The following is a 27,501-nucleotide window of genomic DNA, read 5'->3' on the forward strand; positions in this document are numbered from 1 at the left end:
ATCGTAACCAAGATAAGCATGACTACAGTCACTCGAGCTCCACCTAAAAGACAGAAAATAATATAAATTGGCTTAGGAGAGAGGGTATGTTAGGGAAGACACCATCGTGACTTCTGGGATCAGTCAGCAGGCTGAGCCTCTCTTCCCCCCCCGCCCCCCCATTGGGACACCTCTGGGTAAGATTTCAACACTTGGTTATACCAAGTGCCTCCCCAGGAAACTTAGACTCTATAGAGATTTCTTTGTGCCTTTTAATGCATTAATAGCCAAGCTGTGTACCTGCGTATTTTATGCATGCTAGCTTGCTTTTGCAGACAGTGAATTTATTGCCAGCAATCCAAAGAGCCTGTGTTCCTGTTGCTGTAATAAATTGCACTTAATTGCATTGTTCCTAGCCATGATAGTTCTCACTGAACACGACTAGAGGGAGTGATGTGCTACATTATTTGTCAATCTGTGACCGTGATAGTTCAGTACCCTGAACCCGACCAGACCTATAACAGGTAATTGGCTACACCCCTTAACGCAACAACGGGCAAGGCAGACAACTGTTTAACATCCTCTGTCGCTAAGGCATCTATACCAAAAGCCCACCGGAACCCTCTCGAGTCTTTGAAGTACCCTCTCCTGAGATTTATGCCAAGTCTATGCCAAGGATGCACAGAGCATCAGGGCCAGTCATAATAACGTGCTTTTGTCACTCATGCAAGCACTGCTCTGTAATGCAGAAGACATCAGTGTGTTATCAACATTATTCTCATCCAAAATCCAAAACACAGCACCATACCAGCTACTTGGAGGAAAGTCAATTCTATCCTAGCCAAAACCAGGACACTCCCACTCTACTATGAAGATGATCCTTTATCCAGAATTTTTTTCTAGCTTCACTTCCATTCATCCGATCTTTCTAGCATCAGCAATCCTCTTCTCTCCGTTTGTCTACTTATACAACACCAAAACCAGCCAAACAGCACGCCTGGAAGCTCACAATATGCTTCAGGATTTGGAAAGTGACACCTGGGAAACTTCCTCTCAGGGAATCTGTACTGGTTGTGTAAGTGGACACGAGCCCACAGGCAAGGAGGGTGCGAAGAGTCAAGGTAAAAACGCGTACTGGGTCGGGCTGGGATGTTAACTTTCCCTGCAGCAGCCCATACAGTGCTGTGCTCTGCACTTGTAGCTAGAACAGCCCCGGTATCACACCAGTGCTGTGTTTGCTGCTGAGCAGTGCTGGCACAGCATCAGGACTCTCTCTAACCTTCCTAGGGGGTGGGCAAAGAAGTGAGAAACAAACATCACCAGGGCAGCTGACCTAAACCAACCAAAGGGATATTCCATACCATATGATGTCACACTCAGCAATAAAAGGCAGAAAAAGGAAGAAGAGGGGAGGGGTGGGCTCTCGTTGTGAAAACATCTGTCCTCCCGAACACCGGCTACGTGCGCTGAGGCCCTGCTTCAAGGACGTGGCCAAGCATCGCTCATTTGTGGGAAGTAGAGTGATTTCTTTCCTCTGCGCTTCCACACAGCTTTTACTTGTTTTGTTGTGTTTTCCCCCCCCCCCCCCCTTCTCCCCTTTCCCTTTTTCCCCCCCTTTAGTTAAAAAGTGTTTAATTAATAATGATCTTTCCTTAATTATTATTTTTCCCTTTAGTTAAAATTATCCTTATCTCAACCCGCGAGTTGTTCTTTCCTTTACTTCTTCCCCTCCTCTTCTAAGGAGAGGGGGAGAGAGAGAGCGGTTGCGGTGGAGTTCAGCTGCCTAGCATGGTAAAACCACCACATCTTCTGGAATATTGCAAGGGTAAAGAGCAGAGGAAGCAGTTGTAATCAAAGCATTCTGAATTTGACTTCTATCTTTTGTTTTCTATAAACAGGCCAAATAAAAAAGTCTGATTATACTACATAATCCTGACAAGACAGTGGAAAATATGTACTCACATTTAACTGTCATCAGTTTTCAAAACTACTTTCTTTTTTTCCCCCCAGTAGTTTAAGTAGCTCTAACAGGACAAAATGCATATTAACATATTTTCAATGTATTAAAATATAAACACTAAGTTTTGTGACTCATAGGAACCAAGCTTTAAAACATGTAATGCTACCTTTTGTTTTCCCAGGTTCACAATGTTCTGAAAGACTGAATGAGGTGTACCTCCTTATAACATCAAAATGCTTTGTCCTGCAACTCAGGTTTGCACAGGTCATCCAAAACAGGACCATACCCAGTTGGGTTTTAAATACATCCACAGACTGAGTCTCCACAACCTCTCTGTACAACCTATTCCAGTGTTTGACCACCCTGTTTTTTTCTTGTGTTCAAATTCAATTTCATGTGGTTTACTTGTCCTCATTGCCTCTTGTTCTGTCATGGAAATGCTGAAAATGATCTGGCTCCCCTTTCCTCATTCTCTCCCATCAGGTGCTATACACATGGATAAGATCCCCCTAATCCTCTCAGCCTCTCTTCCCACACGAAACATGCTCCAGTCCCTTCATCATCCCTGTGGCCCTTTTTCTAGGCTCCTTCCAGTAAGTCTGTATCATTCTTGTACCGGGGACCCCAGAACAGGACACAGTGCTCCACACACAGCCTCACCAGCGCTGAGTCAAGGGGATCACCTCCCTTGACCTGCTGACAACGCTCCTCCTAATGCAGCCCCAGCGTGCTGTTGGCCTTCTGTCACGAGGATGCATTGCTGGCCAATAATCAGCTTGTTGTCCACCAGGACCCTTACATCCTTCTCTGCAAAGCTGCTTACCAGCTCGTCAGCCCCCACCACGTACTGGCGCACGCGGCTAATCTTCCCCAGATGCAGCACTTGGCATTTTCCCTTTGCTGAACTTCATGAGGATCCTCTCCTTTCAATTCATCAACCTGTCCAAACATCTAGTGCAACAGCTACTCCTCCCAGTTTTGCATCGTCTGTATATTTGCAGAGGGTAAACTCTGCCTCATCATCCAGGTCATTAACAAAGACATTAAATATTACTGGCTCCAGTACTGAATGCTGAGGTACAACGCTAATGACTTCCTCCAAATGGACTTTATGCCGCTGATCACAACCCTGATGGGATGGTGTGCTGGGTCTGTCTGGGATGGAGTTCACTTTCCCCGCAGCAGCCCATACAGTGCTGTGCTCTGCACATGTAGCTAGAACAGCACTGGTATCACACCAGTGTTGTGTCTATTGCTGCATAATACTGGCACCGCATCAGGACTCCCTCCAACCTCCCCAAGAGCCAGCAGGCTGGGGGTGGGCAAGCGACGGGGAGGGGACATCAACAGGGCAGCTGACGTATACCGACCAACTCAAGTGGAACTCATCTGCCCACCTGAGTTTACACCGAGTTACCCTACCACAGATGGGCCTGGCCACTCAGCCTATTTTGGGATTGTTCAGTTGTTTAACACATACTTTGACAGGTTCTCTATTGAGGATGTAATAGTAAGGCTTTTGATGTCTTCTGAAAATAAACAACATCCGCTGCTCTCCCTTCATCTACCAATCCAGTCGCTTCACTGTCGCTATTAGCTTGGTTAAGCATGAATTCCCCTTCATAAAGCCACGCTGACTGTTCCCAAACACACAAAGGACCAAGAGGCGATTGGAAACTGCATCCAGGGTCGGTTGTTCCACCACCTTCCTATAGGCGGAAGAGAGGCTAACAGGCTTATAGCTCCCTGGATCCCCTTTCTGATGAGGATTAACATTTGCTCTCTTCTAGAACCTATCCCAATCACCACGATCTTTCAAAAGATTAAATGGCCTTGCAATGACATCAGCCAACTCCCTCAGCACTCAGAGGTGTATCTGGTCAGGCCCCATGGACCCCCGGATATCTTAAAGTGTTCCCTAACATGATCCCCTTCTACTGAGGTTGGAAAAAAAAAGCACAGCAGAACATCAAGGTGACAAGGACAGGAGATCAGAGACTGTCCCCACCCAATTTTAACAGCATGTTAACTTGTCTAACCAGTATTTAGCAGGCAGAGGAAAGACAGTCCCACTGGTGTTGAAGAGGGCCAGCAGAAGGGAGGTCTCTTCAGTATACAGAAGAAATATTTCCCTAGCCCAGAGAGCTGTCTTCAATATTGAAGACGTGCTTCATTACTGTTGGCAAGAACTATTTGAGTCCATAACACTGCCTGAACCACTGGAACAAATAAAAATAGTTCTGCTTTTTCATGATGTCCTAGCAGGGAGGCATAAGACCAGTGGCACCACTATAGTAAGGAGAAAGCTGGTCAGAAAAATAGCAAAGTCACCACAACACCTAGAATCTAAACTTCATTTACTAAAAGATTGTATGCTTTTGACCATTTCAAGGATTTATCATCTTAAATACAATCCATTTAAATAGAGCCAACTAAAGTACTATAGAAAAACTAAATTTTAAAATGCTAAAAATTAGAAAAACCTGACAGCTGAAGCCATGACCAGAAGCTAGATACAAAGAAAAAATAGTTCTACGTTTTCAGTTTCTATATTTCTCATGCTTGGTGGATAGCCTAAATGATTTTACAGGAAGCAATTTCTGTGACACAAGGTATTTCAGAGATTGTTAGAAGATTAAAAAACACAATTATAAACTCAAACAAGTAGGAATACTTGAAGCTTATGAGTGAAGTAGTAAAGATATTAAATTTAAGGAAGCTTCTAGCCATGAATTCCCAAAGTTAGATTTTATTAGATTTTAAAGGAAGACGAATTCAAATTTCTTGATGCTCCCTGAAGAGCAGTTTAGAACTTCAGTCTATTGATTTGCATAGCGAAAACCACGTACAGAATAAGTTAAACACACATATATGCACACAGTTTTCAGAAAAATCTAAAATTAACATGTATGCACATGTTAATATGCACAGCACATACCTTATGATCTTTTACCTACTGCCTCACAGATTATTACCTTAAGTACAGCATACCACAAACTATGTGTGGGAACCTTAACTCTACCCTTCAGCTACAAACTTGTTTGATAATCTACCCTCACCTTATCATCATAAGGCCAGTATATGTATAAATAGGTAAAAAAAAAAGTTATAAGCCATCAGCATTAAAATATACTGTAGTGTCATTATGACTTAAAAAATACATAGGTATATATCATTCAGTGTCAAGATCGTTGCTGCTGCTTTGCTTCCTTGGTAATGAGCTATGGCAAGTACATCAAATCCTTCTTAAGTCAGGAAGGCGCATCAAGCATATATGAGTTTCAGAGGGGCCCAATAAGCAAGCCTGCAGGACATCTTAGAAAAGAGTGACCATCTACAAGAAGGAAAGGAAGACACATGATTTTCTACGAGGAAATTAAAACAATGTTCACACTATCAGAGATATTGAGCACCAACTGTACTGCATTTCATTACAACAGAAAGAGAAAACTATTTGCCAAGGTCAAAGGGCTTTCTGGAGAAGTAGCAGGCAACATGCTCACTAAAACAGAGCAACTCTGGAATAACCAAGCTACAGAATGAATTGACCCTACAGTTCTCCCATCTTGGGCCAGCTTCATTAATTTACCTTGCCTGATACAGCATCAACTGCAGAACAACTACAAAATTTTGCTCCAAATTCAAAGATGCTATATGCTCAAGTCCTAACCATCAGACTAGTCCCTCTTCTTCATAGAGAGGGATATTCAGGATCTTTCCCTCAATTAAGTAGTTAAATAAAAGTTTTTCCTTTTGCTGCAAAACCACCTTCTTTTAAACAGAAAATTTCTTGTGATAACACATCCTTCCCTGTTTTCTCCAAGTTAAGAGTAGCGCTAATTTGAAGTTTCTAAGTGTAAGCTTTAAACAATACTTCTGTTTAAACCTTATATACCTCCATTTTATGCTCATTTTAAAGAGACAGCTTAGAGAACTTCCTTACGCTGTCATTTAGTTTGAACAAAGCGAAACAAGCTAATTTCAAGTTATTTTGCTATCTAAAAACCGTACATTCATAAGAGAAAAGAATATTCAAGTCCTAACATAAGCTTTGCTATTTTTTAAAGTGCAAACACTTGTGCTTTTGCAGTGATTTATGATCAGTCAACTATTAGAACAAAACAGTTCTCAGGTTAGAAGTTATGGAAAAAAAATATTCTCAGAAAGAGTGGTTAGTCATTGGAACGGGTTGCCCAGTGATGTGGTGGAATCCCTGTCCCTAGGGGTGTTTAAGGAAAGGTTGGATGTGGTGCTTAGGGACATGGTTCAGTAGGTGATATTGATGGTGGTGGTGGGGGGGGTGGTTGGACCAGATGATCTTGGAGGTCATTTCCAACCTTAATGACTACAATTCTATGAAAAGATTAATTTCCTTGTTTTCTCTCCATGTAGATGCACAGCCACGGCTGTAACAGAGTAAGCTTAAATCTTTATAATTAACCTTAAAACACTTTAAAGGGAAAGCGTGCGTGTCAATTCCACCCCTTATTTCAATGTAGAAGACTGTTTACAGGCAAAAAAATTACAAACAAGGTTCAGTTTAGATACAGTAATTCCCTTAACTTCTGGGGTTCTCTAAAATTTGTTTACCTTTATTAGAGGTGCAAGTCTTTGACAATATAATTGAACCTTTAAAGGGTCTTCTCTCACACAGGGTCAACATACGTTCAGAAGTTCTGAACAACCTAGCTGAAGTCTCTTCTTTCTCAACTGTGCTACTGCAGAGCAAGTAAAATCTCCAGTTTGTTTCACTAGTTCACCGCCCAATACAGAATTGTTCTGTTGAGAACTCTAGCATTGGAAAATGAGGGAGAAAAAAGGATTTTTTTTTTTTTTTTTTTTAAGTTTACCTTCTTGTCTCATCTTTAAAAATAATTGCATGAGAACTACAGCTTCCTGCACTGGGAATTGGATCAAGTCCCCATCAGATTTGAACACCTCCAGAAGTCTTATGACATGCCAAGGTATGAGAACTGCATGACATCAAACTGCATCAGTCAATTTTTTAATCATTTGAGCCAACATTAATAATCTGGTAAAGATACAGCCCTAAGACCCAACATTATAGTGACTTAATAAAACAAACAAAAATACAAGAAAAACCCACCGTCATTCCTACTTAGTGCTCCAGTTCTTCACATGAGGATGACTCAACTGAAGAATACTTACTACCATTGTAAGGACCTAGAACATCAGTAGACTTCCTGAGAGACAGATGTTCTAAAATTCCCAGCTATTGCTCTTTATCATATGGTCTGCTCTCTGTATATAGATATGCTTTATAAGCAATGGGGTTTAGGTCACTCCTGTGACTTCAGTATTAGCGTCACAAATCAAAACACCTTTTAGACATTTTAGAAACAAACAGGCTTGTGAGAAAGCTTAAAATAACTTGATCACTACTTTTATCCAAAAAAGCTTGTCCTCTTTGACCTAAACCACCCCACCCCCCCAAAAAAGGCAAAAAAAATACCACTATTTTGTAGCACTGAATAACTTCTTATTTGAAGGTAAGCTACAACCAGGTTCTTTCTGCTTGAAATCCTACGCTTGCAGTACCATTTAGTGGAAAACTGGATAAACACTGAACCTTACAAGGCAAGAGATCGAAGTCCAAAAGCTGAAACATTAGTGAAACATCACTTCAATTCCGCATACATTATGTAACACTTGTATGCACTCTGCAGTCTTCACAAGGAATTTAAAGAAAAAACTGTTGTAAGAGATGGCAGCTTTGAAACACCCCAAGTATATAAAGCTGAAAAATGATTTTATGTATTTCAGATGTTTCTCAGAGCATACTTACAAAGAAAAAAAAACCCTGTGGAAGAGTTGATAAAGTTGTATGTCGTGCTATCATCAGTCACTGCGTAACACTACTACTCAAAAAACACAATAACAAAATTAAAAAGAAGAAGTGTGCCAAGCCTCACTCAAGTTCATTTTCAATCAGATCTGTGAATAGTTCTCCTTGCAGGTAAAAAGCATTCCTAGTACTAAAAGAAATAAGAGCAACTTCCCCAGACATCCCTGATAAATTATAATTGTCAAACTGTTTTATCCACACATTTTAAAATAGAAGCAACGCACTAGAAGGGAGAGGAAAAAAAGGAACTTCAAGTACATTAGCTCATGGAGCACTAAGAAAGCTAAGTATCTGCACAGTTTCCCTACATCATTTTACAGATTTAATTCCACTTAGTTTATTCCAATACAAAAGGTACGTTTAAATAAAGGCTTAAAGTATAAGCTCTCTGGGGCAAGGACCTTATTTTCATATTTGTCTACAAACCACTTAACGCACTGTCAGCACTACACAAATAAAAACCTAAAGGTGGTATTACAGTAGACCGTCATGCTAAGCATTTTCCCCTGAATAGGCTTCACCCAACTCTGAATTTTGCTCAGTGTACAAGGGCACAGCTGTAAAGCACACCACATCAAATGCATATGCATACAGATCAGAACAGTTGCACTTTGTAAGTGCAAACAGTATAAAAAGAGGAAAAAAAGAATACATCTTTCTGGTTGCTGGTAGGATTAAATAAATAACTTAATAAGGCTAAAAGGCAAACTTCAAAACATCCACAAGAGAAAGAGTCCAGAGAAAGATGTGATTCCAAGCAGTAAGGGGATGTAGTTCCTCAGTTTCAACGTGAACCCCCCATCAAGAAGTAAAAGTTTCTCGTTGTATTGAAAGTTAATAGCTTGAAAAACAGACAATTTTTTTTCTATTAAGAACAAGTATGCGTTTTACTATGTTTGTGGGCATATAATAAACAAAATCTAACGGCCACTTATGCCTGAATTCTTTCCGTTCACCAAAAGGTTTAAAGCAAAACAGACTACTCCAGCTAAAGTAATGAAGGTAATTCTATCAGTTTGGTTCCTTTACATGTGGCTCAGTTCATTCACTCAAATCCCAGCCACACTAAGAAACTCAACGCAGAAAAGCCACAAGACATTACAGAAAGACTCCTATCCATCTTAAAACAGTTCCTATTTCAGTTTTGCTGTTTTGAAAAGATAGAAGTTAAAGTAACAAAACAGCAAAGTCGTTCAAAGAAAGCAAAACACTGAAGCTAGATCAACACTTAGATACTGACAAGGTAACACAGAATAGAACTACTTCAGTGATCCTAAAAAATTTAGGATATTTATTCAGATGCAAGTCTTATTTGTAGTCAAAATAAAACATTACAGGAAAAAAAACACACTGTAGCAGTCCTTCAGCACAATTTCCCATGCTTAAAGTTACTCTTCTGCCAGGCTTTAACACAAGCCACATACTCAAAAATCTTTGCAATGCCCTTAGAAAATCTTTTTTTTTTTATTAGCTCAGTATTACTAATGGTTTAGTATCGCACAATCTCTGAAATATTTTTGAAAAGATGGTGACTACGATAAATGTGTCACCTTTAACAGACACTCAATTTATAGTCTACCCAATAATGCTTTAATTATTTTTAATTATTTAAAGCTTTATGAATAAATTGGGGGGACTACATAAAATTACCACTGACTTTTGAATTAAGTTGTTCTGTCCACCTTAATTTTCCTTGAGGCGGTAGCAATTCAGCTGAAATCAAGCCTGCAAAGAAAAATATTACAAATATATATTAATTTCCACTGTTAACTGTATCTACATTGAGAAATCAACTACAGGGGAAGACGGCACCAATACAACTAACACGTAAAATTGGTTGGTTAGCCGATATTTTTTGGTTTTAAATCCTTCACAAGAAGGGCGTAGAGGGTCATTTTTTTTTGTTATGATATAGTTTCAAACCAGACTCATTCCCATTACAGACAGGAAATTACTCTGAACACAACCTTACAGTATCAATGGAAAGAACAGAAACTTGCTTCCATACGTGACAAAGAACAGTGAAAGGAAATAAGTTTTAAAAAGCTACATTATCAGTACCTTCGCGCTACAAAAATGCCTAATGAAAATGGAAAGACAAGCCATCCAACAGACCTATTCAAGAAGCGTAACAGCTCACTGTTGAGATTACAGTATTAACACAAAGGGATAAGTTACCTATGGATTCAGTCTAGATATATTTTTTAAATCTCCCAGAAGAATCACACTCCTACATACAAATAGCTCTCTGTAGTAGCGCATGTATTCTTCAAATCCTTACAGATATTCCATTAATTGACAAATAAAACCTAGATTCTGCAAGCTCATTTCAATGTTCTCAAAAAAAAAAAAACAGCATCCTCTAGGCAGAGAATGTTACTGATTTAACCATTCTACCAACAAAATATTTATTCAAGTGTAAATTGGTTTATGAACACTACAATACTTACCTAATCCAAGAGGACGACACAAGGTGTCGTTAGCACCACGCAATTTATGTTTTTCCAGTTTGTTTTCCTTGAGATAATATCACAAGTTATTGTTGATACTACATTCGTAGCTGTTAGACATAAATTTGACATCACAGGAATCAGCTACCCATCCTTCTTGCTTACAGATTCTGCAAGGCTATTTACAAAGTTTGCCAAGTCTCTAACTTAAGAAGACTGTGTTTCTTTCTGAAAGCTTCTCCTCTCATCTATTCCATATACATATCACTGTAAGAAGCATCAGCTCCAGATGAAATAAACACACTTTTTATACTGTAAACTGTAAAGCCAAAAAAACAAGTTTCACATCTGAACTAAGTAGCATTTCCTGATTTCAGAGAGCAGAGACATTTGTAAACAACAGCTATCTGGATATCACTATATTACTTATTGGCAACAACATTTTTCAACAGAAGTAGCTATGAACAAATTACTGTTTCATTTAGAAAATAGGTCTTAGTGCAAAAATGACAAAAGGCTATATCAGAAAATCAAAAAAAAAAAGGGGGGGGGAATATCTGCCATGAAACTTTTCAGCAATATCTACACAGTGACTCAGGCTGCACTTAACCTGAAGTCAGTTCACAAAACTGGTTATGCCTATGACTCAGACAGAACGTTGCTTGGAAGAAAAAAGTAACTAAAAGCCAAGAAGCGCATTATTTTGACAGCCAAAGCATTCCACACCTGATACATTCAGCCATGTATCCATGACATGCGAACAGAAGTGTCCAAGGGTGAACTGCTCTGTGTTTCTAGAAAGAGAAAGCTCACAACTTCGAACTTCCAATTCACTTTCCAGATGCCTACTGATTGTTCCAGAAGCCTTTTCAGGAGGATACACTTGGACAAGTAATCCACAATCAGTGTCTGATATCTCCCCACTTTCAAAAAAAAGCAACTACAGCAGGTCGATTTCCACCATTCTTCCTCCCTACCAGCTAAGGCAAAACAAGCCAAACATCCAGGGCTCTCTCTGTAATCCAAATTACCTAAGGGAAAAGAACCAGAGCCATCAGTTTTCACTTTTGAAATCCTAATCGGCATTACAGACAAATAGATATATCTGAATCTTAAAAAGTAAACACGCATGCAGTCAGGCAACAAAATCCCAATACAGAAGGCTAGTGAAACCTGCACTCACACCCCGGAGAGCGCAGCAGGCGTATTTACCGGAGAATGCAGCACTTCACTGCTAACGTTCTCCTACCCTTCTAAAAGAAGCAGGCATCTCCTCCGGTCTCCGAGGAAGCGAAAAACCAACCGAAAAGAAAAGGACGTTTCTCATTTTATTGGGGAAAAAAATCAGTCCGCAGGACACCCCAGGAGGAAGGCGCTGACCCAGACTAGAGACAGCAAACAAAGCACGAAGCAAACCCGAAAAAGCGGCGGGGGCTGCCCGAGGAATCCCGAGCCGCAGGGAGCAGCACCGAGGCAGGCAGCCGGCCGGCCGCAGCGTGGGGGAACAGCCCAGGGAAATCCCTAGCTTCTCCGCGAGAGCTTTTGCTGCTGATAAGCGTCGGGAGTCGTGAAGGGCTCCGCCAGACCTGCCTCCCCAAGGAGGGCTCCCCCCGCCTTCCCTAGGGCGGACCTCCCGCCACACGGGACCCTACGGCAAGGGAAGAAGCGGGGCGGCCCCACACCCCTCACAGTAGCACCCACCCTAGATACTCCACCTCTGCTCCCTGGCGGCGGCTGCTACTGCTGCCGCCGCTGTTGCCGCCACACCGTACGCAGCAACAGCGGCCCTCCACCCCCCAAGAACCACGAAGAACCCCCAGACACGAGAACACCCCACACGCAAACACATATATACACACACCAGTCACCTCACTCCCAAAATGGCACCACTCCGAGCTACAACGTTCAGCGCGCCCAAACCTCGCGAGAGCTGCCGCGCGATTCCACAGGAGCCTGAGACGGGGCTTACTGGCCGCCGACGAGGTGTGCGACCCTACCTCGCCGGCAGGAGCTCTCTGCCGTGACGTTACGAGAACAATTCCGAACGTTCAACGCGGGACGGCGGGGACGGTCCCTAACGCGCATCCTGCCTCGCCCGCGGGAGTTCCCGGCACCGACGTAATGAGTTGTGCGGCGGCGCAGCCTTACTGGTCCCAGCGGCCGTGCCCTGGTACGAGCCGCCGAGTGGCCAGAACCGGTCACTGAAACGAACGCTCAGGCCGCGATCATACAAACCATCCCAGACGCCGCTGAAAGATGCGCGCATTACGATCTTCCCGCGGATGTGGGCGGAAGAGGCCGGTAGAACACCTCCCGCCCCTGCGTCGGGAACCGCGCGGCCCGGCCGCTGCCCGCAGCTGCTGGTTGAGCGCTGCTAGCAAAGGCAACAGAGTTAAGTCACCCTGCTCGCCGGATTTGAAACTAGTGAGAGCCCAGTATCACCGTTTAAACAAACCAGCTAACTAAAAAAACAGCATTTTCATTAAATTTATAAAAATAGCTTGAACTTATGAGTGAAAATATGTTTAACATATTGCAATCATTTGATGCGTGCCTTTTTTAAAGAAGTGAGACAGGGAACAAGATAAAGGATGTTGATTCCGTAGGTCTTAGCTACCACAATGGTATGTTAACGACCCCAAAGATAGGGGAGTAAAAGACTCTATGCATAGATAATGGAACCAGCAAGAACTGGCTTGACTGCTGAAGTCTGCCAAATAAAGGAAGGGTCAGGAGTTTAGCAGCAAGGAAGACTTCTGGCCTTCATCAAAAGACCACCAGAGTACGCCCGACGACCACCCAAGGACTCCAGTATGCATGTGAATAGGTGCGGGAACATACGTTAATGATTCTTCAGAGACCTGATGAATATGCAAGAGCCTTACGGGAAATGAAACGAATATGTATTTGTCCTACTAATATAAGCACACCGCCAGTAACCCTTGGTGTGTGTTAGGTGGAGCGATCCCCCACACGCCCACCGCCATAATAAAGAATACCTGCTTAATAACTTTGGTTATTGAGTTTTCCCTGCGTCAGAAGTACGATGCACCTTCATTTGGCCTGGAAGCTAAATGTCTGAAATTACGCTGTGCAATTTGGAAAACTCACTTCCATTGCAAGTGTCCTGGTTTCAGTTAGGATAGAGTTAATTTTCCTCCTAGTAGCTGGTAGGGTGCTATGTTTTGGATTAGGATGAGAAGAGCGCTGATAACATGCTGATGTTTTAATTGTTGCAGAGCAGTGCTTACACCAGGCCAAGGACTTTTCGGCTTCTCGCTCTGTCCTGCCAGCGAGCAGGCTGGGGGTGCAGCAGGAGCTGGGAGGGGACAGACCCAGGACAGCTGACCCAAACTGGCCAAAGGGGTATTCCATACCATCTGATGTCATGCTAAACAATATATAGGGGTGGCTGGCCGGGGTGGGGGGCCGGCTGCTCGGGGATAGGCTGGGCATCGGTCAGCGGGTGGTGAGCAATTGCATTGTGCATCACTTGTTTTCTTACACATTATTATTATTAATACTATTATCATTATCACTATTATTATTATTATTGTTATTATTATATTCCTGTCTTAATAAACTGTCTTTATCTCAACTCACAGGCTTCACTTTCCCGTTTCTCTCCCCCATCCCAGAGAGGGAGGGGGGAGGGTGAGCGAACGGCTGTGTGGTGTTTAGCTGCCGACCGGGTTAAACCACAACAGCAAGTCAAACTATTTTGCAATTGGTTGCATAAAAAATATACAATAATATGCTTAAATGTCATTAGAAATTGTACTGGCAAGTGTTTTCAGAACCTGCATTTGATTCTGTATTTTCTTTTATTGGCAGTTTCCTCTATTTAATTTAAATTATTGTAGGAACTGAAATGATGGATTGATTTTTAGACAAAAATCTCGGCATCCTGACAAATCTTAGGATTTTTTAAATGGGTTTTGCAGACATATATATTCTCTGAAAATAAAATCACTAGAAAGCAAAAATTAACAAGAAAGTAGAAAGATACATGAGAATTCCAGCATTAAAAATGAGAAAACCTGTGGGAAAGGAATTCGCAGGGAGCTTTGTGCTGTTTTGTGGGAAAGGAATTCGCAGGTGGCTTTGCACTGTTTCACACGTCCCTGAGGTAGCGATAATGAGGAAAACAGCGGTAGAACCAAAAACTTGAGCAAGGTCGAGATAAAGTAAATTGGCTACAGTGTTAAAGATGAGCTTTGGGCAGTGGCCAATTGCTGGCTGGCTCAAGGCGCGTGTCTGAGGGTCTCTAACCAATTGTAAGACAGATTCGGGTGTGTGGACAGTGCATGGGGCTACGGGGAAAGTATATGTAGTGGTGAAAAAGGGCAATAAATGTCCTGCTGTTGAAGAGCCATCAGGAGTCCGTGTCTTTAAATGGTGACTCCGACGTGATAGGGGAGGAGCAGCGCTGCACGAGCGTCCAAAGGGAACCCAGGCGAATGAATCAAGCTCGCAGCTGGACTGCAGCTTCAACCCCGGGACATCACCTGAAGGACAGGTGAGCGGCTGGGCATTAATCATGGGAGCTAGCCTTTCGGCAGAGGAAGAGGCTATAGTGAAACTACTAAAGGAACTCCTAATAGAAAGGGGAGTAAAATATGATCCGTTTAAGATAAAGCTATTATTGAAATTTTTGCGAAAACAAGGGCTCCCCTCAATGGCTTCTACAGTATTTGATGTAAAAACTTGGGACCAAGCAGGGAAAAAAATCTGGGAAGCAGTGTCCCGTGGGGATACTAATGCTGCTGAGGTGATGACTACGTGGCGGCTGGTGACAGAGACTTTAAGAGCGTGGCAGGCAGAAAAGGAAGTACAGAACGCCGCTGCCCAGGCAATAACAGCAGCCGAACTGAGATCAGAGCCTGCAAGGTCACCAGAGCAGTGCAATTTGATAGACCTGGGGGATGACAAGGAAGAGGGCCGTGGACCGCCGCCGCAGAGCCCCTCCCCGCTGACCCCCTCGACTCCCGCCTTGCCTGCCCCCGATAATGCCTCCCTGGGGGCCCGAGCTTTCGACCCGCGGGAACGATGGGAGCTGGTGCGCCGGGAAGCGCTAAAGGACGGGGACCCGGTAGGAATGGCTTTCCCGGTGCAGGTGCGACCCAACGGTCAAAATGAATATAATGCCTTCCACTGGGACCTAATTAAAGAGTTGAGAAAGACTGTGACTACATATGGATTACACGCACCATTTACTCAGTCATTGTTAGAAAACGTCATGACTGGTCACTTGTTGGTGCCGTACGATTGCCGTCAGATAGCCGCGATGATTTTAACGCCAACACAAAAATTACTGTGGGGGCAAAAATGGAAAGAAGCGTGCGAATTGGCCGCCCTGCGTAACCTGGACCGGCAGCCCGGCGACCCCCTCTTGGGAGCCGGGATCCCACAGTTGATGGGGACTGAGCCGTTATTTGATCCGAGATTGCAGGCTAGGCTCGACGATGCCATCTTGCGGCAGTCCGCGTCTCTGGCCTTCCAGGCTATGTTGAAGTTGCCTGAAGTTGGAAAAGCCGAGCCATCGTTTACCAGCATTAGGCAACAAATTACCGAGCCTTATATGCAATTCATTGATAGATTGCGAGACGCTTTGGACAAACAAATTGACAACCGCGAGGCCAAAGAGGCCCTTATACTAAAACTGGCGGTAGAAAATGCAAACACAGACTGTAAGAAAATACTCCAAGCCCTGCCTGCTAATACTACACTGGTACAAATGATAGAGGCTTGCAATCGAGTCGGATCCGTAGAACATCACACTGCCGCTTTGGCCGGAGCCTTTGCTACTGCACTTAAAACCGGGCGAAAACGGTGTTTTCGCTGTCGAGCCACGGGGCATCTTGCCACCGAATGCCCACAGCGAGGAGCAGGGGGGGAACGCGGTAACTCTGCCCCTCCCACTGTTTGCCCACGGTGCGGCACGGGATGGCACTGGGCTAGCCAGTGCCGTTCGACGCATGATGCAGAGGGACGACCTTTACAACCGCGGCAGGGAAACGGGAAGCAGAGCGCGGGGCGGGGCCGCGCGATGACACAAGTGCCCCGGCCCTCCTTCGTGGGCGGGCCGTCCTCGCGGAAGTCACCGCCCTGGGCGATGACGACTACCGGGCTGCGACCACAGCCGCCCACTGCTCCAGCGATCCCGCCTACTACGTCACCGTGGATTCCCTCACAGCCAGAACCCGAGGAAGCGCCGGATTGGATGTCTCCACAGTAACGAGCTGCACCCTTTGGGACACTCGGGTTCGCAGAATACCTCTAAATGTACAGGGACCAATAGGGAAGGGATGCAGCGCCCTCTTGCTAGGGCGGTCTAGCACCACACTAACGGGTCTTTTTATACTGCCTGAAGTCATTGACGTTGATTATGAAGGCATAATACAAGCAATGGCATGGACTCCCTCCCCACCGATGCTCATTCCCAAGGGGACTACAATTGCACAGTTAATACTATTTAAAGCCATAGTTCCACAAGCAGAGACGTGTGACCGACACGACGCGGAGTTTGGATCAACGGGACCCCCGTCAGCTTTTTGGGCCTCGGCCATTACCATCAAGAGGCCTACGCTGACCCTAACACTTCATCACCCACAGGCTGACCCCTCCAGCGCACAAATAACCGTATTAATGGATACCGGGGCAGATGTTACAGTAATTTCTCTTCACGATTGGCCCAAAAGTTGGCCTTTAGATTCCACCACAAAAGGCCTTGTGGGAGTCGGTGGTGTCTCCGGTACCTTTCAGAGCCAGTATATGCTTAGCATTAAGACTCATGAAGGCTCGCTGTATAACGTCCGGCCGTATGCTGCCCTCATACCTGTCAGTCTCCTGGGGAGGGATGTGATGGGGCAGGGCGAGTTCACTCTGAGCTTTCCGGAAAATTTTCAATAGCGGCCATTGACGAGCAACTGCGCATGAGACTCACCTGGAGAACTGATAATCCTGTGTGGGTGAATCAATGGCCGCTTCCTGCGGAAAAGGTCGCTGCTCTCCAAGAACTTGTCCAAGAACAGTTACAATTGGGACACATTACCCCCACAACCAGTCCCTGGAATTCACCCGTGTTTCTTTTTAAAAAGAAAAGCGGGAAATGGCGATTACTTCACGATTTACGTCAAATAAACAATGCAGTGGAGGACATGGGAGCTCCCCAGCCCGGTTTACCTTCTCCTGCTATGCTCCCTCGCAATTGGAATATCTTGATTATCGATTTAAAGGACTGCTTCTTTACTATTCCACTTCACCCTGCTGATGCTCCTCGATTCGCGTTCTCGGTCCCAAAAATCAATAAGACCGAACCAATGGATAGGTATCATTGGACTGTGCTGCCTCAAGGGATGAAAAATTCCCCAACAATTTGCCAAACATACGTAGCAGAAGCGCTACGCCCCGTACGCAAATGATTCCCGCACGTATACATCTATCATTATATGGACGACATATTGCTCTCCAGTCCGACAGACAACTTAACGCAAGAAGTACTGCCTGTTCTACGGCAGGAGTTCCAGACATGGGGATTACAAATCGCACCGGAGAAAATTCAAATCGAGGCGCCTTGGAAATATTTAGGCTGGAAGATACTGCAGCACAGTATTCAACCCCAAAACGTAGCCATTACAAGGGAAATTCGCACGCTCAGTGATGTCCAGAAGCTTATAGGCAATATAAATTGGATAAGGACACAATGCGGAATTGACAACCATACACTAGCAGCCCTGTTCGAGTTGTTAAAAGGGGACACTAATATTAATGCGCCCCGCCGGCTGACTAATGAAGCCAGGGCGGCGCTACACCGTATAGAGGAGAAGATCTCTGCCCAACAATGCCAGCGGCGAGCAGAAAATTTACCCATTCAGGTCTACATATGCAACCTGAATCCACAACCTTTAGTTATTATTGCGCAATGGGACTCCAATGCAACAGACCCGTTGCTGCTATTAGAATGGGTGTTTCTACCCCACCAACCGACAAAGACACTTGCCACCCGCATTGAAATGTTTTCAGATTTGATTAGGGAGGGAAGAGAACGAATTATAGAAATGGCCGGAGAAGAGCCAAAATCCATTATCATTCCGATAGTTAAAGACTATCTTGATTGGTGCCTCCAGAATAGCTTAGAGCTACGATCAGCCCTTTCGGGTTTCAATGGTCAACTTGATATACATCTCCCGTCTCATAAAATGCTTACCTTTTATAATAATGTACACGTTGAGGACAAGCCGCTATATCGATGGCACCCAGTCCAAGGACAAACAGTATTCACAGACGGGTCAGGGAGAACGGGAAAAGCTGTAGTCACGTGGGAACAAGGAGGCCACTGGCAACATGTCATAGAAACAATACAGGGCTCCCCTCAGATAGTAGAATTACATGCGGTAGTAATGGCGTTCAAGCAATGGGACCAGGCCCCACTAAATATTGTCTCTGATTCACATTATGCAGTAGGAGTAGCACAACGAATTGAAAGATCTCAGATCAAACACATCCACAACAAAGCACTATTCTTAAAATTTAGAGAGTTATTATTTCTTGTAGAGCACCGTACCCACCCTTATTGCGTGATCCACATTAGAAGTCATACGACACTCCCGGGATTCTTTGCAGAAGGAAATGCCCGGGCCGATCAATTGACTAACATTGCATTGCAAGTCCCAGTGCCAAATACATTGTCCCAGGCTCGTCTATCACATCAATTCTTCCACCAGGCTGCAAAGGCATTGTCCAAACAAGTGTTGTAGCAGTCTGTTTTGAAAATACAAGGAAGAAAACTGAGTAGTACCCATAGAAAACCACCTATAGTTTCTGTATAATAAAAGATAATAGTTGGAAAGGAGGGAACATTTTCATTGTTAACTGACAGCTATTTTGAAGTTGGACCATGATGCAGGTCTTCTCCCTGCACCACTACTTTCTTTGCTCCTGACATACCTGAGTTGCTTACTATAACTACGATTAATTTCAATGATCTTTGAACAGACTTAAAAACGACCACTGAATGTATTGTTTGTATTCTAACGGAACACTGAGATGCTAGTTATCATTATCATTCTTTCACACTAAACATAGGCTAGTGAGCTCAGCAGGAGTGGCTCCATCCTACAGCTGATCCTGACAACTGCTCCTAGCAGCAGCTGCATGGAAACGAGAAGCATCCTATATTCAGCTACATGCTAAGAAAATCAGCCAGGAGCTATATTGGGGTGCTGACTATTGGAAAATTGTGCTCAAGCCTCCCTTGTTGGCAGGATTTTAACATTTATTTCATAACTTCTTGGGGGAATAAAAATGTTGTTTTTGCACAGAGTTACATTGTTTAGAGGGAAGGATTAAGCCGGCTGAAACTGGCCCTTATCTAACATGGGGCAGCTGCTGGATTCTTCTCACAGGGGCTACCACCGCAGCACTCTCTGCTACCAGAACCTTGCCATGTGAACCCGATACACTGGGGCAGCTAGGTCATTACTGGTCTGTAAAGTATCAGGGATTAAATTAACTAATGAAACCCTAAATGTGATGGGGGTAGAAGGGGCTGGGATAACAGTGCCACTTTTTGGGGGGATACCAAGCTGAGACTAGGGGATAAAATGATCTCTGGGCAATTATTGTATGTACCCAAGGCAGGGACTAACTTGTTGGGAAGGGATTTGATGATGAAATTGGGCATTCAAATAGTAAATTGTTAGGCTGGAATAACAGTGTTATTAATGGAGGGCTCTCAGGCCCTGAGAGCAAAGATATATTCCCCTCTGACTGGAAAGACCTTGAAATAGGGGCGGAAGCAACAATACATATGGACAGTTTTACCTCAGGGGTTTACAGGGCCACCAAATTATTTGGGCAAGTTCTAGAAGAATTTTTGGAGCAATTCCAACCTCCAGAGGAGGTGTTACTGTTACAAATATGTAGATGATCTTTTATTGTCAGGACAGGAGAAAACAGTTGTGAAGGAAGCCACTAACAAGCTATTTGACTTTCTGGGAAAGCAGGGCTTGGGAGTATTGAAAAATAAATTACAATACGTAGAAAGAGAAGTCAGGTATTTAAGGCATCTAATGTCTGAGGGAAAACGGAGAATAAATCCAGAGAGGATTCAGGGAAGTGTTGAAAACTAAGAAAGAACTAAAAAGTTTTAAGAGAAAGATTTTTTAAGGAATCAGGAGCCACGAAGTCTGAGGGAAAATGGATACTCCCTGATGGGAGAGAAATGCTGAATAAAGCACCAATGAGGCAAATATGATGTTTTACATCAAGAGAGTCATTGGGAGGTGCAAGCAATGTGTGATGTTGTGCTAAGAAAGTATGTCTGTGTAGGAATATACACTTTAGTGAAGCAAATATGCAGAGGATGTACCATATGTCAAAAGGCAAATAAAAAGGTCATTTGTAACTCACCTAGAGGGGGACGGGAGCCAGGGATTCGACCTTTACAAAGTATACAGGTAGACTTTACTGAGTTACCTAAGAGAGAGTTACCTAACCTCAGGGAGGTAAGTTACCTTACCTCCCTGAGTTACCTAAGGGAGACTTAAGTACTTGTTTGTCCTAATTGACCACGTGACTGGATGGGTGTAAGCTTTCCCCTCGGTATCTGCCACTGCAAACACGGTGGCTAAGGTATCACTGGAGCAAACAGTCCCTAGATATGGGATAGCTGAAAACATTGATTCAGATCAAGGAAGTCATTTCACTTCACAAGTACTTCAAGGGTTAATGCAGGCCTTAGAGACTGAGTGGGATTTTTACACCCCCTGGCACCCCTCCTCTTCTGGGAAGGTAGAGTGAATGAACCAGACATTAAAGAAGCAATTAACTAAATGAGTGTTAGAAACCCAACTTCCTTGGGTAAAATGCTTACCTTTAGCACTCCTACAGGTTCAAACAGCACCAAGAAACGATATGGGAATTTCACCATAGGAGATGCTGTTCGGATTGCCCTATCTGGGCAGAAGGGATGAGATACCACAATTCGAAACAAGAGAGTTTTCTTAAGAACTGTATTCTGGGGTTGTCCTCTTCCTCGTCATCTCTCAGGACCCGTGGGTTGTTGGCTCAAACCCCCCCCACCATCAACCAGGAAATTGGGTCCTGATTCGGACCTGGAAAGAATTAACTCCGGCCTGAATGGGAAGGACCATTACTAACGCCTGAAACAGCTGTAAGAACTGTGGAAAAAGGCTGGACTCACTATACTCGAGTGAAGGCATCCGTCGACCCTAGTACCTGGGAAGCTGTTCCTACAGAAGACCTGTTGGAAGTTGAAATTGAATAGAAAAATCTCATAGTGGACTCTGAGCTGGATAAAAGCTTACAATTGTAAACTAACCTTTTATTTTCACAGGTAACTAATGAGTGTGACTTGCGATTGAGAGAAAGGACTGGCCTATAGCGAATTGAAGTGCTCCCAAGGGGTTTTTGTTCTAGTAGTAGTGTACATATATCTTATTCTTTGTATTGATAATTATTTGGAAACCTAAGGGTTAAAAATGACAGGGAAAAATCCACTATTAATTTTGTTTCTAGTGATTGTAGGCCTCAGAGAAGGCCTTGGTCAATTGGCAACTTGGAAAAGGCATGACCAGATAATAGCAAAGACGGGATACCCCGTCAAAATATGGGTGACTGTGACAGAGGCTTATGTACCACAGTCCGTCATGTTTGATGCTTGTGAGGTGTTAGCTTGTGGAGATTTAAATGCCCAATGACAACTGAGCAGAGAGAACAAATATCTCTGTCCTGAACCTAAGATTAGCAGGATGTTTGAAGGACCCTCTTGCCCAGCATGGACTGATGTATGGTGGATGACCAATCATAAAGGGTGGTCGCATATGCCCACCTCAACTGTTGACTTCATAAGGTTAAAGAAACAAATTAACATATTTAAAGGAACTGTTCAGCCCAATTTTCAGCATCTACAATGTAATCCAATAACTATAACAATTAGTCAGGCTGATTACATTACTAACCATACTTCAGGTCTCGGAGAAGTTGTAACTGGGAGAGAGACCCAACAGCCAGATTGAGAATAGCTGTATGGGAACCATCCTCTATTGCCACCAAAGAGAGGGAGAAACTCGAGGAGAAAACAGGAGGCCCTCTTCGAAATGCGGCAGTTGTCACAGTTAAAGAAATAAAAGATCTTAGTCAAACATTTGAGATTGAGACAGGGTATGGGGATGTGAATGCCTGGATAGAATGGGTCAAATATACCATCCAGAGTCTCAACCATACATAGCAATTGCTATGCTTGTGCCTCAGGATGACCGATTGCCCAGATAGTGCCCTGCCCATTGGGGTGGACCAAGGACTCCCAGGGGATGCGATGTATGATTGCACTCTACCAAGAAAAGACTGCCTGGGGAAATGAGGCCTGTAAGTCTCTCTCTTTGCTATTCCCTTCCTTGCGTGATAGCAATATCAGGGTTCCCCCTGCATTCTCTACAGCTATAGGTAACCATACAGCTTGCCTCTCACGGCAGGGTGTGAGTGCTACCCGGCATCTGGGAGAATTTGCCTTGTGCACGAGGACCTTGAATGCTACCGAGGACTTGATGGGAAACTGCTCAAGACTTGAGATCCCCAGGGCAGATCTCTGGTGGTACTGTGGAGGGAAGATCTTACGGTCCACCCTACCATCTAACTGGGGAGGCACTTGTGCACTTGTTCAATTAGCTATACCCTTCACCCTGGCATTTGAAAGAGAAACATCACAAATACCCAGAAGAAGTAAAAGAAGCTTAGGAGTATCATTTGATGATAGCGCGTACATAGATTCTATTGGGGTGCCTAGAGGAGTTCCCGATGAACAGGAAGCCAGGAATCAAATTGCTGCAGGGTTTGAGTCACTGTTCTGGTGGGTAACGATCAATAAGAACGTGGATTGGATTAATTATATCTATTATAATCAGCAGAGATTCATAAATTATACAAGGGATGCGATAAGAGGAATCGCTGAACAACTAGATGCCACCAGCAAAATGGCTTGGGAAAACAGAATAGCATTAGATATGATGCTTGCGGAGAAAGGAGGTGTGTGTGTGTGATACTGGGCAACCATTGTTGCACTTTTATACCCAACAATACTGTCCTGGATGGCACAGTAACTAGAGCATTGCAAGGGCTTACCACCCTTGCCAGTGAATTGGCAGAAAACTTAGGGACAGACACTTCCATCACCGGACGGTTGGAATCTTGGTTTGGTAAATGGAAAGGGATGGTAGTGTCCATATTTACATCCTTGATTGTAGTAGCAGGAGTTTTGACAGCCATTGGTTGTTGCACTATCCCCTGTGTAAGAGGACTAGTGCAGTGGTTAATTGAAACTGCACTATTGAAACAAATGACCATGTAGCCACCACCTTACTCAGATAAGGTGATGATATTAGAGGAGATGGAAAGCAAATAAGGTGAAGAAGAGGAAGACATCTACCAAATTACAGCTTAGATAAAAGTTTTGCAAAAATCAACAATTTATAAAGAGGAAAAGGGGGGAATTGTGGGAATAAAAATGTTGTTTTTGCAGAGTTACATTGTTTAGAGGGAAGGATTGAGATATGCTTGCAGTGACAAGACAGCTTAACAGACAACCTTGTAAAATGCAGACAACCAGACTCCTTAGAACAATTAGGTGAAAATCACGGTGTCAAGTCAGAGAAGTGAAGAAACATTACCACTTCAAACAGTAAAGTCAAAATAAATTTGAAATTTAACAGGCCGGCAACTGAAGGCCATGTATTGTCTGTGAAGCATTAGATAGGTTGTGAACCTGGATTACCCAGTCAGTGGGGAAACAGGGGAGGGTCCCAGTCGTCGAGAAAGAAAGTATATAAACTGTACTGTGTAACTAGTTCTTGTGGTTTAACCCGGCTGGCAGCTAAACACCACACAGCCGTTCGCTCACCCTCCCCCCTCCCTCTCTGGGATGGGGGAGAGAAACGGGAAAGTGAAGCCTGTGGGCTGAGATAAAGACAGTTTATTAAGACAGGAATATAATAATAACAATAATAATAATAATAGTGATAATGATAATAGTATTAACAATAATAATGTGTAAGAAAACAAGTGATGCACAATGCAATTGCTCACCACCCGCTGACCGATGCCCAGCCTATCCCTGAGCAGCCGGCCCCCCACCCCGGCCAGCCACCCCTATATATTGTTTAGCATGACGTCAGATGGTATGGAATACCCCTTTGGCCAGTTTGGGTCAGCTGTCCTGGGTCTGTCCCCTCCCAGCTCCTGCTGCACCCCCAGCCTGCTCGCTGGCAGGACAGAGCGAGAAGCCGAAAAGTCCTTGGCCTGGTGTAAGCACTGCTCTGCAACAATTAAAACATCAGCATGTTATCAGCGCTCTTCTCATCCTAATCCAAAACATAGCACCCTACCAGCTACTAGGAGGAAATATTAACTCTGTCCTAACTGGAACCAGGACACTAGTAGATGCGCTCCTGCTTGTGGGATGCCCGCCAGTGCAATCGCGAATGAATTATTACCTCACAGAGATCCTCGCCTGAGCCTATGTTATTGGCTACAGAGTGTTTCTCACACTTTTAACATTTATTTTATAATTAGAGCGAAACATGCTGCTGTGCATCTGGGATTACACTTTAGGACTCAGAGGGGACGCATTTAGCCCCAGATGCGCAGTCTCCCAGCAGAGCTCAATCCCAGATGAACTTTTACCATTTTCTTTCCAGTTTCACCCCAACAGAAACCTTCGCACCTCCCCACTCGTTCAGCTGAGAAAAAACCCGCCGGGAACCCGCCGGGGCCGTGCTGCCCGGGGTGAGGGCGCCCTGGCAGGCCGTACGTACCCTGGAGCGCCGCGCCGCGCCGCGCCGGGCCGGGCCGGGCCGGGCCGGGCACCGGCACATCCGGCCCCGCCCAGGCCCCGGGCCCTCAGCGGGCGCGGAAGCTCTAGGAGCGGTGCCTAGGTCACGTCTCCATGGCAACAACGCCTCACCCGTTTCAAACGCTGGCGCGCGCGGCTTAGTAAAGAGAAACCAATCAGACAGAGGGAGGCGGGGTTAAGGGAAAAAGAGAGGGGAGAGCAGGCGTTGCGATTGGTTGAGAGCGCTGTCAGCCGCACGTTGGCCCCGCCTCCTCTCTTCCCGATCCGGTAAGCGAAGGTGAGGGCTGGGAGTGGGTTGTGCGCCGTGCTCCGGGATCCGGGGGGGAACCTGGGAGGGGTTCAGGGTAGTTCTGGGGCGCCCTGGGCCCCGGCATTATCTGTGCACAAAGTCTTTGGGTTTCTGCAGCGAAAAATCAGAACGTTAAGTGGTTGTCTTTCCTTCTACTTTACTGTTTTCTGTTCCCTCAGTGCGTTGTGTAGTATGTCAGCTGTAAAGAAACAGCACACAGGTCATATTTCGTGCTTCTTAATAACTTTTTTTTTTTTTTTAAGAGCTTTTATATAGGTTCCTCCTTTCCAATTTGAAAAGGAAAGGGCTCTATTTTTACACCTCACGGGTTCTTATTAAGACGCAGTTTAATTGTATGGTAGCTGTGAAGGGATGGATTTTTAGCCTGTGCTGGGTAAACACGACCTGTCTGAGCCCCACGTCATTTCTGCTTGATCCCCTACAGGGAACAGGGACATGACAGTCACAGCGTGTGGCTTGATCATCTACAGGAGGCTGCAGCCAGTGGCATCTTCCACGGCTGCTGACGGCATCAAATACCTCCTCCTTCAGACATCTTATGGGACCCACCACTGGATGCCACCCAAAGGTGATGTTTGTTCTGATAACCCGCTGCTGTGCCTTTTGTGTCAGGAGCAGGGGAGATTATAGCCTGAAGTCTGGCTGGATGCTGCTAAGGTCAGCTCTGGGGGCAGTTAACCAGCTGACAGTAGCAGCTGATTACGCTATTTGGGCAGCTGAAAGGGAAGCTCTGTGGCAGAGCCAGTATTCGGTAGTACGCTGTCCCAGCCCTGATACTGGGAATAGCACAACGCAAATATTTCATGTTCATTGTAGATCTCCTTAAATGCTGTTTCTTACCCCTTAGATTTGTTTCTGCTAATTTGTATTTCTGCTTTTACAAAATAGTGTTAAAGCATAGCACATGAACAGTTTGTAAACAGGAGTTTGTAAATTGGAAAAAAAAAAAGCTAGGAACAAAATCAGCTGTCCTCTCCTATCAGTGGAAATAACAAAACTTTGCAAACCTCTTCCTCCATCCACTTCACTAAATGTCTAGTGGAGAAGAGTTTGCAGCCTTTGGAAAGCCAAAAACCATGAGCTGGGACATGACTGTTGTGAGAGGAGAGATCTATGTGGAAAGGTTCATTGGGAACACAGTAACTTAAGACAAGCTAGCACAATAGCAAGTGAAATGACTCAGGCATATCTCTCACACACTCAGATCATATCGCTAAAGGTTTTGTAGATCAGAAACCACAATCTGATGGCAGCCTTTACTAGTAGCTTTGTACAGATCTGAGGGCAATAAATGAAGGTGCTTACATTATACATTCTCTGCAATTTGATTGGTCTTCAAAGGTAGCCCCAGGTTATGTGGTGCAATAACATAACTTGTATGTGGTGCAGACCTACATTTAATGTAGCAGGAGCCAGAATGAGAAGTTATTATCACCTCTCCAGGAGCACACAAGAGGCAAGTCCACTTATAGCTTGTCCTGGTTTCAGCTAGGATAAAGTTAATTTTCCTCCTAGTAGCTGGTAGGGTGCTATGTTTTGGATTAGGATGAGAAGAGCGCTGATAACATGCTGATGTTTTAATTGTTGCAGAGCAGTGCTTACACTAAGCCAAGGACTTTTCGGCTTCTCGCTCTGTCCTGCCAGCGAGCAGGCTGGGGGTGCAGCAGGAGCTGGGAGGGGACAGACCCAGGACAGCTGACCCAAACTGGCCAAAGGGGTATTCCATACCATCTGACGTCATGCTAAACAATATATAGGGGTGGCTGGCCGGGGTGGGGGGCCGGCTGCTCGGGGATAGGCTGGGCATCGGTCAGCGGGTGGTGAGCAATTGCATTGTGCATCACTTGTTTCGTACACATTATTATTAGTAGTACTATTATCATTATTATTATTATTATTATTCGGCTGTCTTAATAAACTGTCTTTATCTCAACCCACAGGCTTCATTTTCCTGTTTCTCTCCCCCATCCCAGAGAGGGAGGGGGGAGGGTGAGCGAACGGCTGTGTGGTGTTTAGCTGCCAGCCGGGTTAAACCACAACAGTCCTTTTGGCGCCCAACGTGGGGCT

General features: G+C 44.5%; 2 protein-coding genes across 24 annotated transcripts in view; one reads left to right on the forward strand and one right to left on the reverse strand.

The window, feature by feature from the left end:
* The window catches only part of LOC308184754 (vasculin-like), an 80,300-nt gene extending 67,816 nt beyond the window's left edge, over positions 1–12,484 (reverse strand). For 3 of the 19 annotated variants that reach the window (XM_080572211.1, XM_080572208.1, XM_080572209.1), the window contains exons 1-4: positions 12,124–12,259; positions 10,982–11,286; positions 10,256–10,322; positions 9,463–9,530 (exon numbers count right to left, since the gene is read on the reverse strand). The gene's annotated coding sequence lies outside the window, so the exon portion shown is untranslated. Of the gene's footprint in view, positions 1–9,462; positions 9,531–10,255; positions 10,366–10,981; positions 11,287–11,467; positions 11,944–11,970; positions 12,076–12,116 lie in introns of those variants that run through there. The other 16 variants (XM_080572213.1, XM_080572210.1, XM_080572207.1 and 13 more) reach the window with 14 other exon arrangements.
* LOC308184831 (bis(5'-nucleosyl)-tetraphosphatase [asymmetrical]-like) overlaps positions 1–27,501 on the forward strand; it is a 118,966-nt gene that overhangs the window by 79,822 nt on the left and 11,643 nt on the right. Inside the window, exons 2-3 of one of the 5 annotated variants that reach the window (XM_080572411.1) lie at positions 14,317–14,774; positions 25,859–26,002. In XM_080572411.1, coding sequence (XP_080428537.1) covers positions 25,870–26,002 — 133 coding nt within the window. In that variant the 5' untranslated portion in view covers positions 14,317–14,774; positions 25,859–25,869. Of the gene's footprint in view, positions 1–14,316; positions 14,775–25,103; positions 25,402–25,450; positions 25,634–25,858; positions 26,003–27,501 lie in introns of those variants that run through there. The other 4 variants (XM_080572412.1, XM_080572413.1, XM_080572414.1 and 1 more) reach the window with 4 other exon arrangements.

The sequence above is a fragment of the Anser brachyrhynchus genome (genome assembly GCF_964034855.1).
Source record: "Anser brachyrhynchus genome assembly, chromosome: W".
In the NCBI taxonomy this organism is placed as follows: Eukaryota; Metazoa; Chordata; class Aves; order Anseriformes; family Anatidae; genus Anser; species Anser brachyrhynchus.